This window comes from Schistocerca piceifrons, chromosome 5 (genome assembly GCF_021461385.2).
Source record: "Schistocerca piceifrons isolate TAMUIC-IGC-003096 chromosome 5, iqSchPice1.1, whole genome shotgun sequence".
NCBI lineage: Eukaryota > Metazoa > Arthropoda > Insecta > Orthoptera > Acrididae > Schistocerca > Schistocerca piceifrons.
The window spans coordinates 154,320,303-154,330,832 of record NC_060142.1 but is presented as its reverse complement, the minus strand read 5'-3'; the positions used below and the strand labels follow the sequence as shown (position 1 = coordinate 154,330,832).

General features: G+C 49.1%; 1 protein-coding gene across 1 annotated transcript in view; it reads right to left on the bottom strand.

Annotated features, from left to right (window-relative positions):
* Positions 1 to 661: 661 nt before the first annotated feature.
* The window catches only part of LOC124798819 (UDP-glucosyltransferase 2-like), a 115,415-nt gene continuing 105,546 nt past the window's right edge, over positions 662 to 10,530 (bottom strand). Inside the window, exon 8 of the mRNA XM_047262349.1 lies at positions 662 to 938. Coding sequence (XP_047118305.1) covers positions 662 to 938 — 277 coding nt within the window. The remainder of the gene's footprint in view (positions 939 to 10,530) is intronic.

The following is a 10,530-nucleotide window of genomic DNA, read 5'->3' as shown; positions in this document are numbered from 1 at the left end:
TGACATCTTTCCACCCAAACCAGTTAATACATCCTGTCCAGATGGAGTGCAACGTTGAACTGATAAGTGTGTTGCTACTACTAAATTCCTTTTAAATTCGACTCGGTTTTACAATCGCTGAAATAACATCACTTACAGTCTTAATCCGCCGAGTTTTATTTTGTTTCCTCGTCCTCTTTTGTGTTACTTTTCTCGTCGGGCACTGTGTTTAGACGAAACATGTATTCATATATATTAGACTGTGAAAACATACTGGCTAAGTGGTAGTGTGCGAGGAGCACTTTGAAATACAAGTGCCAGTCTGCGTTGAATTGCTGTGCTATGCAGGCCTTTTGGCGTACAGAACGGTGTGACAATGCTCCACTTGTAAGATTGCTGGAGCACGCTCTATTACTATCCCTCCTCCCTTCTTCTAGAGAGTAAACACGACGGCGTTCCCAGGATCGGAAGGCCTTCAGTTCACTTTGCTGGTAGTTTCTCTCCGACACAATGAGAAGCGGTAGCCGACGCCTCTACTAACTCGTATGCATGTCATGGGTGTACATTTTCACGCAAAGAATGCTCCCGTTTCCAAAGTTTACTGGCATTCTCAAACTCGTCAATAATCCTTTGACTGTCACAAACGCAGAAATGTTGACGACTGCGATCCCTGAGCGTGCATTCACTGCTTCTTCACTTTCTTATCGTTCTTGTGTGATCGGACCACTTTCCGGACGATAAAGTACAGCGCCAGTAGTGGGAGAGATGCCGCTGCTACGACGAAGGCCGCGACATCTAGGAGCAGGTACTGGTACCAGGCGAGATCGAGCGCGGCGGAGCGCAGATGCGGGGCTCCCTTGTGACGTAGCACGTACTCCACCCAGTAGACAGCCTCCTCCAGCGGCGGCCGAGGGCGGTCCCTGTACAGCGAAGACAGCTGCTTCGCCCGCTCGCTGTACCTGTGCAAAATGAAAGTACTTGGATTATTGTCTCTTCCTGAAACTTCCTGGCAGATTAAAACTGTGTGCTGGACCGAGACTCGAACTCGGGACCTTTGCCTTTCGCGGGCAAGTGCTCCACCAACTGAGCTTCCCAAGCACGACTCACCCCCCGTCCTCACAGCTTTAATACCGCCAGTACCTCGTCTCCCACCTTCCAAACTTCACAGAAGCTCTCCTGCGAACCTTGCAGAATTAGCACTCCTGGAGGAAAGGATATTGCGGAGACATGGCTTAGCCACAGCCTGGGGTATGTTTCTAGAATGAAATTTTCACTCAACAGCGGAGTGTGCACTGATATGAAACTTCCTGGCAGATTAAAACTGTGTGCCGGACCGACACTCGGTACCTTTGCAGGGAGTGGAAACTGAGCCTTAACATAGACAAATGTAATGTACTGCGAATACATAGAAAGAAGGATCCTTTATTGTATGAGTATATGATAGCGGAACAAACACAGGTAGCAGTTACTTCTGTAAAATATCTTGGAGTATACCTGCGGAACGATTTGAAGCTGAATGATCATATAAAATTAATTGTTGGTTGAGGCGGGTGCCAGGTTGAGATTTATTGGGAGAGTCCTTAGAAAATGTAGTCCATCAACAAAGGAGGTGGCTTACAAAACACTCGTTCGACCTATACTTGAGTATTGCTCATCAGTGTGGGATCCGTACCAGGTCGGGTTGACAGAGGAGGTAGAGAAGATCCAAAGAAGAGAGGCGTGTTTCATCACAGGGTTACTTGGTAAGCGTGATAGCGTTACGGAGATGTTTAACAAACTCAAGTGGCAGACTCTGCAAGAGAGGCGCTCTGCATCGCGGTGTAGCTTGCTGTCCAGGTTTCGAGAGGGTGCGTTTCTGGATGATGTATCGAATATATTGCTTCCCCCTACTTATACCTCCCGAGGAGATCACGAATGTAAAATTAGAGAGATTCGAGCGCGCACGGAGGCTTTCCGGCAGTCGTTCTTCCCGCGAACCATACGTGACTGGAACAGGAAAGGGAGGTTATGACAGTGGCACGTAAAGTGCCCTCCGCCACACACCGTTGGGTGGCTTGCGGAGTATAAATGTAGATGTAGATGCCTTTCGGGGGCAAGTGCTCTACCAACTGAGCTACCCAAGCACAACTCACGTGCCGTCCTCACAGGTTTAATTCCGCCAGAACCTTCCAGGAGTGCTAGTTCTGCAAGGTCAGCAGGAGAGCTTCTGTGTTTAGAAGGTAGGAGACGAGGTACTGGCGGAAGTCCGGAGTCTGAGTTGTGCTTGGGTAGCTCAGTTGGTAGAGCACTAACCCGCGAAAAGCAAAGGTCCCGAGTTCGAGTCTCGGTCCGTCACGCAGTTTTAATCAGCCAGGAAGTTTCATATCGGCGCACACTCCGCTGTAGAGTGAAAATTTCATTCTAATAATTGTCTCTTCCTGTCAAAATGTCTGATATCCTTGTTTCGCTAATAGACCTACGATCTTTCTTCAGTGTGCTTCCTAACAGATCTAAGCGTTTCCTGCCTACACTTTCTCACCATACGAGTCCATCCTCGATTCTTATCTTGCTTTTTTCTTCCCTAAAGATAACCATGGCAGGGAAATGCTAAGGTTCAGTCTAGATATAATGGGGTCAGTGTAGTAAAATGAAAAGACGACAAGGATTTTTGGTCTGATGAGTACATGGGAATGTCAACAGCAGCGAAAATGGTATAACGGGAGTAGGTTTCGTTACGAATACGAGGGTCACTCCAAAAGAAATGCACACTATTTTTGTGAAAATACGGTTTTCATTCTGCATGTGTGACAGTTTTACAGTGTGTAGATACATCCTTCCCTCTTGTTTTCTAACTTAGTTCAACCTGTTCCCGTGAGTGGCGCCGTCACAGCATGTCTTCAAGATGGCTGCTACACTTGACGTTCGTCAGAAGCAACGTGCTGTCATAGAATTCCTGTGCTGTGAAAACGAGACAGTGGGAAACATCCACAAGAAGTAGAAAAAGGTGTATGGAGATGCTGCTGTCGATCGCAGTACAGTTAGTCGGTGGGCAAGCAGGTCACGTGATGAAAGCGGGCACGGCAGTATTGAGGACTGTCCTCGCAGCGGCAGGCCTCGTACTGCACACACTCCAGACAATGTGCAGACAGTTAACGAATTGGTGACTTCTGACAGACGCATCACAGTGAACGAATTGTCACACTACGTTGCGATAGGGGAAGGAAGTGTTTGCAGAATACTGAAATTGTTGGCTTTAAAAAAGGTTTGTGTCAGGTGGGTTCCCAGGATGTTGACAGTGGCTCACAAAGAAACAAGAAAAACGGTATGCAGCGAACTCCTGGAACGGTATGAGAATGGTGAAGATGAATTTGTTGGAAGAATTGTGACAGGTGATGAAACATGGCTCCATCATTTTTCTACAGAGACGAAGAGGCAATCAATGGAGTGGCATCACACAAATTCGCCCAACAAAAAAAATCAAAACCACACGTTCTGCTGGAAAAGTTATGGCTACGGTGTTTTTCGAGTCGAAGGACTCTTGCTTGTGGACATCATGGCAAGTGGAACTACAATAAATTCTGATGACACTGATGAAACTTCAAGCTCGACTGAGTCGTGTTGGACCACATCGGCAAAAGCAGGATGTTTTGCTGTCGCATGACAATGCGCGGCCACATTTCAGTCAAAAACCCATGGAAGCGATCACAAAAACTCGAATGGACAACACTGAAACACCCGCCTTACAGTGCTGACCTGGCTCCATGTGACTATCATCTCTTTGGGAAACTGAAAGACTCTCTTCGTGGAACAAGGTTTGAAGATGATGACTCCCTTGTGCACGCTGCCATAAAGTGGCTCCAACAGGTTGGACCAGAATTTTACCGTGCGGGTACACAGGCGCTGATTCCAAAATGGCGCAAGGTAGCTGAGAGGGATGGAAATTATATGGAGAAATGAAAATATTGTTCCTAAAGGATGTATCTACACACTGAAAAACTTTCAAACATGTAGAATAACAGACGGATTTAAAAAAAAAATAGTGTGCATTTCTTTTGGAGTGACCCTCTTAGGACGGTAGGACACTGACTTGAGTTACTGTGAACAGTTCGATGATAGGGTTGTTCTCATCAAAATCGATAGCAATACTTCAGGTAAACCTGCCGACGTCCCAAGCAACTGATGAAGAGAGAGAATAAGTATATGACGATATTGAACGCCTAATTCAACACGTGAAGGGAGATTAAAATCTTATAGTCATGGGGGATTAGAAGGTGATTGGAGGAAAGAGTAGAAGAAATTGTTGCGGGCGAATATGGACTTTGTGGTAGGAATTAGACAGGAGAAAGACTAATTGAGTTCTGCAATAAATTTCAGCTATTATGTGCGAATACTCTGTTCAAGAATCGTAAGAGGAGGGGATATTCTTGGAAAAAGCAGGGAGAAACGGGAAGATTTCAATTACATTACTTTATGGTCAGGCAGAGACTATGAAATCAGATATTGAATTGTAAGGAGTACCCAGAAGCCAATATAGGTGTCAGACCTCAATTTAGTAATGATTAAGAATATGGTACAGTAGGAGTGGGATATCAGACCAATAAGGAGTGAAGAGACAAGCTGGAAGTACTCTGAGGTTATAGATACTGCGATAAAGAGTATCTCAGTGGGAAGTTCAGTTGAAGAGGAATTGACATCTCTAAAAAGGACAACCACAGAAGCTGGAAGAAAAAAACGTAGTTTCGAAGAAGATAACTGTGAAAAACCCAAAGAATTGCTTCACATGATCGACGAAAGAAGGAAGAACAAAAATGATCAGGGAAATTCAGGAATACAGAACTATAAGTTAGTTAGGAATGAAATAAATAGAAAGTGCAGGGAAGCTAACACGAAATAACCGCGTGAAAAGTGTGAGGAAATCGAAAAAAGGAATGATTGGCTGAAGGAATGACTCAGCATACAGAAAAGTTAAAACAACCTTCGGTGAAATTAAAGGTAAGGGCAGTAACACTAAGAGTGCAATGGGAATTCCGCTGTTAAATGCAGAGAAGAGAGCCAATAAGTGCAAAGAGTACGATGAAGGCCTCTATGAGGGGGAGAACTTGTTTGATGTCGTGATAGAACAAGACACAGGGATCAACAGGGAAGAAATAGCGAATCCACTATAAGAATCAGAATTTAGGAGAGCTTCGAACGACTCAAGACCAAATAAGGCAGAAGGGATAGTAAAATTCCATAGGAATTTCTAAAATCATTGCTGAAAGTGGCGACGAAACGACCATTCCCGTTAGCGATATGCCATCAGACTCTCGGAAGAACCCCCCAGGGGCTCAGCTTTCATTTGCTGAGTACGGGCTTGGCGACCCCGGGGTCCTGAGCTGGGGACTGGTCAGCGCCGTCAGTCTCCTGTCACCGTAAACCCCGGACATGCTTCAGCGACCACCGCATGGCGCGGCGGTGGAATGTTGTGTGCTGCGGGGAATGGTAATCTTGGCTCGACCGCCTGGATTGCGAGGAAGGTAAATCTCTATAAAAAAACCCTCAATCTTACGGTGTGCTGCGCGCCTATAAGATGCATGGCTGTTGGGGTGGAACAGTCGCAAGCGGGCAACCTCTGGGCACCTGCCGCACCCCAGTTGTATAAGGCTTACTCAGGCACGCGGGGCTCTGTCTGAGCGGACCTTTAGTTCCCTAGTTGCTCGTGGGTCCACAATGGACCCTTCGACCTCTACGTTTCCCCCTACCAGTGGATTGGGTGGGCCACTGGTAGGAAAACACACCCAATCGAAAAAGCGACTTTGTGCTGGGAGTCCTCCAGCGCCTGGTGTTACTAGAGATTTATCAGACTGTCGTAACAGAGCACATGGTGATATCCAGAATGTGTTTTTGATTGTCAAACGGAAGGAAGGTAGCTTTGAGAGAGTTTCTCCCTTTTACATCCACAAGGGTCTTGAGGGAATTGCAGGAACACTGAAATCTGTGAAGCGTCTGCGCAATGGGACTCTGTTAGTTGAAACTTCTAGTTCCCGTCAAGTCACTTCTCTTAGGAAAGCAACCTGTCTCGGAGAGTACGCTATCGAGACCGAGCTCCACTCCACTTTGAACTATAGTAAGGGTGTTGTGACATGTAGGGACTTGGTGGATATCCCCAAGGACGAGTTGAAATCTCAGTGGGCTGACGAAGGTATTGTCGACGTGCAGCATATTATGAAACGAGTCGATGGGGACCTAGTCAAATCCGACTCGTTTATTCTCACGTTCAATTGCCCGAGACTCCCAGAGCATGTTAAAGCGGGTTTCTTACGTTTGCCAGTACGGCCATATTTCCCCAACCCAATGCGCTGTTTTAAATGTCAGCGCTTTGGGCATACTACGTTGGGGTGCAATTGGATAGCCACTTGTGGTAAATGTGGTCAGCCTGCCCATGAAGGAGCCAATTGTTCATCGCCTGTGAAGTGCGTGAATTGCTCTGGGAGTCACCCTGTCTGGATCCGGGTCTGCCCCATCTATCTCGAGGAACGGAAGATACAGGAGATCAAAACATCTAAGCGCATCCCCTATGGTGAGGGCAAGAAGCTCTTTAAGGCCATGCAGCCTCCTGTGTTTACAACATCTTTCGCTTTCACTCTGCAGAAACCGGTACAGTTGGCCACTGTTGCTACACAAACGGAGGTTGCTAGTGTCAGCACTAATACCTGCGTTTGCCAGTGCACTTGTGCTGCTGCGGTTGTTTTGCAACATGCAGCTCTCCCCACAACGTCGGACAAGGCCGTGGTTGCTGACATTGGGGTACTTCCTGCACCTCCGACCAACTGTTGACAAGGTTCTGCATTCTAAGCCCCCCAAGACGAAGACGCCGAAGGTGAAGGTTTTGCCACCTGAGGAGACTAGTCAGGGTCAGTCCGATGACGATGCCATCGTACTATCTGACATCTCCCTTGGGTCGCCATCGGAGCTGATGGACATTGATGTCGACCGGGGGCGATCTTCTCGCCCCAGGAATAAATCTCCGGCCAGTATGGGCTCTCCTCCAAAGCACAGGGGCAGGATGAAAATTCAGCCACCCTGATCACTGGCTCCCATATTACAGTGGAACCTGAATGGGTTCAGGAAGCATGTGGCCGAATTACAACTCCTTGTACGAGAACGCCCCTTGTGCTTATGTCTCCAAGGTACACATTTCCGGGCCACTGATGCTCCTTCATTACGGGGCTATACCGTGTATCGAAAAGATGATCTGATGGGGGAAAGGGCAAAGGGTGGTGTTGCGGTTTTTGTCCATGACATGCACCACTCATCTGAGCTCCCTCTCGTTACGGACTTGCAAGCAGTTGCAGTTGACCTTCTTGTGGGGCGGAGGCTCACAATTTGTTCCGTTTACTTACCGCCTCAGGATGCAATAGACTCTGAGGCTCTCACAGACCTTATTACCCAACTCCCCCGCCCATTTCTCCTTCTGGGGGACTTCAATGCTCATAATGTCTTATGGGGCTCTACGACTACTTGCCCCAGGGGTCGCACTCTGGAAAGCCTCATGGCATCTGAAGAACTGTGCATCCTCAACTCTGGTGCTCCCACTCATTTCTGTACTGCTTCTGGGTCGTCGTCAGCTATTGACCTTTCCTTTTGCTCTCCAGCACTCGCGGATTCTGCTCTGTGGGAGGTTGCCGCTGACCTCCATTCTAGTGACCACTTTCCCCTTTGGATTCGCCTCCTGGATGAGACTGTGGCATTACCAGTGCCGCCCAGGTGGCACCTCTGCAGAGCTGACTGGACACTTTTCAGCGATTTAGCTGTTTTGGAACACCGTGCCAGCGTCCACGAATGGGTCGACCATGTTACAGCCGTGATCTCCCATGCTGCTGAATTGTCGATCCCACGGTCCTCAAGTCATCCCAAGAGGCGCCCTGTCCCTTGGTGGACCACTGAGTGCCGCTCAGCCATCCGAGCCCGCCGTGCAGCTCTGCGCCGCTTCAAGTGCCGTCCCTCAGCTGACAATCTTGCGGCCTTTCGGGTGGCAAGGGCCAAGGCGCGGCGAGTGATTAAAGACAGCAAACGACGGTCATGGCAATCGTTCCTGAACTCCATCTCCCGCTCCACTAGTTCTACAAAAGTATGGGAAGCCATGAGGAGGATTTCCGGGAAACGCAGCCAACTACCTGTCACGGCATTGCTGCATCAGGGTTGTCTACTCACGGCGCCGAGAGACATTGCCCAGACACTGACCATGTATTCTGCCGAATCTACTGCGACTATTAACTGTGATCCAGATTTCTGCCGCTACCGCACTGCCCCTTCACAATGTGGGAACTGGATTCGGCGCTGTCTGTGGCTCATGATACTGCGCCAGGTGATGATCAAATCCTGTACAGCATGCTGCAGCACTTGTTGCTGCCATCCAAAGAAGTACTCCTGAATTGTTTTAATATGATATGGTCATCCGGCACGTTCCCTGACTCGTGGAGGGAGGCGATTTTGGTTCCCCTCCTCAAACCGGGAAAGGACCGAATGCATCCCAGTAGTTATCGGAGTATTGCTTTGACGAGCTGTGTCGGGAAGACGTTGGAACGCATGGTCAACCGTCGCCTGGTTTGGCTGCTCGAGACCAGGCAGCTCCTTAGCCACTCTCAGTGTGGCTTTCGGAGATGTCGTTCAACTATAGACAACTTGACCCTGCTTGAGGCGGCCATCCAGCAGGCCTTCCTACGTAACCAGCATTGTCTAGGTGTATTCTTTGACATTAATAAGGCGTATGACACTACTTGGCGCCGCCTTATCCTCAATCATCTCCATCAGTGGGGCTTTCGTGGCCATCTCCCCATCTTCATTCGGTCCTTTCCTTCCCGCCGCCTCTTTCGATATCGGGTTGGTAATGTGCTATCTGATTTGTACGTGCAGGAGAATGGTGTTCCTCAGGGAAGCGTCTTAAGTGTCACCCTCTTTGCCATCGCCATTAACAGTATCACGTTCACTATCCGGAGTCCTGCCCAGTGCTCCTTGTTGTGGACGATTTTGCTGTCTTCTGTTCTTCCTCCAGTCTTGTCACTGCTAGTCGGCAGCTGCAGCTTACGATAAAGCGATTAGAGGCATGGATTGCGAAGACGGGTTTTACCTTTTCTGCAGACAAATGTGTGTGTGTTGATTTTAATCGTTCTCGACGTGCTTTTACCTCCCCTGAATTGCGTCTGAGGGACACCATTCTTCCTTCTAGAGACACTGTGAGGTTCCTGGGCCTCACTTTTGATTCCAAGTTGTCGTGGTTGCCGCACCTTAAAGACCTCAAGGTGCGGGCCCTGAAGGCACTGAATATTTTGAAGTGTCTGAGCCATCGGTCCTGGGGAGCAGATCGGGCGCGTCTGCTGCTGTTTTATAGGGCTTTCGTCTGGTCGCGTCTTGACTATGGATGCACTGTGTATGGGTCAGCGAGGCCTTCGTATCTGAAGATTCTTGACGCAGTACACCATGAGGGTATCATGCTGGCTACTGGTGCCTTCCGTACCAGTCCCATCCCCAGCCTGTGTGCTGAGGCAGGGGAACCGCCGCTCGCCATCCGGCGGAAACTCCTCATGGTGCGATGGGTGTATCAATTCCTTGCCTGTCCTACCTCCCCTGCATACCCTACTGTTGCCCGACCGCCTATGGAACGTCTCTTTTCCAGTCGTCCAAGGGCAACGAGACCATTTGGGATTCGTGCCAAGCATTTGCTTGAGTCCCTTGGTGTGGAGCGTATGGCACCCCAACTCCAGGGTTTTACCCGCCTGCCTCCCTGGTTGCTCCAGAGGCCCAGCGTCCTTTTAGACTTGTCAGAGTACCGGAGGAGCTGCACTCCTGCGTTTGTTTTTACCTCCTTATTTTAGGATATTTTAAACCAGCATGCCGACCATGTACCAGTATGGCTCTAAACAGGGGGACTCTGTTGGTTGTGCTGTTGTTTTCCCTGATCGAGTCGTCAAGTTACGGCTTCCTGCAGCGTTTACCATCTTTGATGCCGAATTGTTTGCGATCTTGCGTGCATTGGAGCAGATGAGATGTGTTCCCAGTCTTAAGTTTCTCATCTGTTCTGACTCCCTGAGTGCCCTTCAGACCATGCAACACTTGTACCCAGCGGATACGGTCGTCCAGAACATCCATGATACCCTACTCCACCTGCAACGGCAGGGGAAGGAGGCTTCTTTCTGCTGGGTGCCGGGGCACGTGGGTATTAGGTGAAACGAACTGGCGGATGTGGCTGCCAAAGATGCATGTTCCCTCCCTCACGTTGTTGAATGTGCCGTCCCCCTCCATGCTGTTACCTCCCTTTTGCATTTTCGTGTTATTCGTCAATGGGAAGAGGAGTGGCTGGCAGTCGGTGAAAATAAGCTGCGTTTGGTCAAGGCCACCACGCGGCCATGGCGTACGTCCTACCAGTCATGCAGGCGAGATGAGGTTCTCCTCACCCGCCTCCGCATCGGGCACAGTCCCTTAACGCACGGTTTTTTACTCCGGCGGTAGGACCCCCCAATCTGCAGTGCTTGTGGCGTCCAGATAACTGTCCGCCACATTTTACTAGACTGTCCTTTATTCTCTGACCAGAGG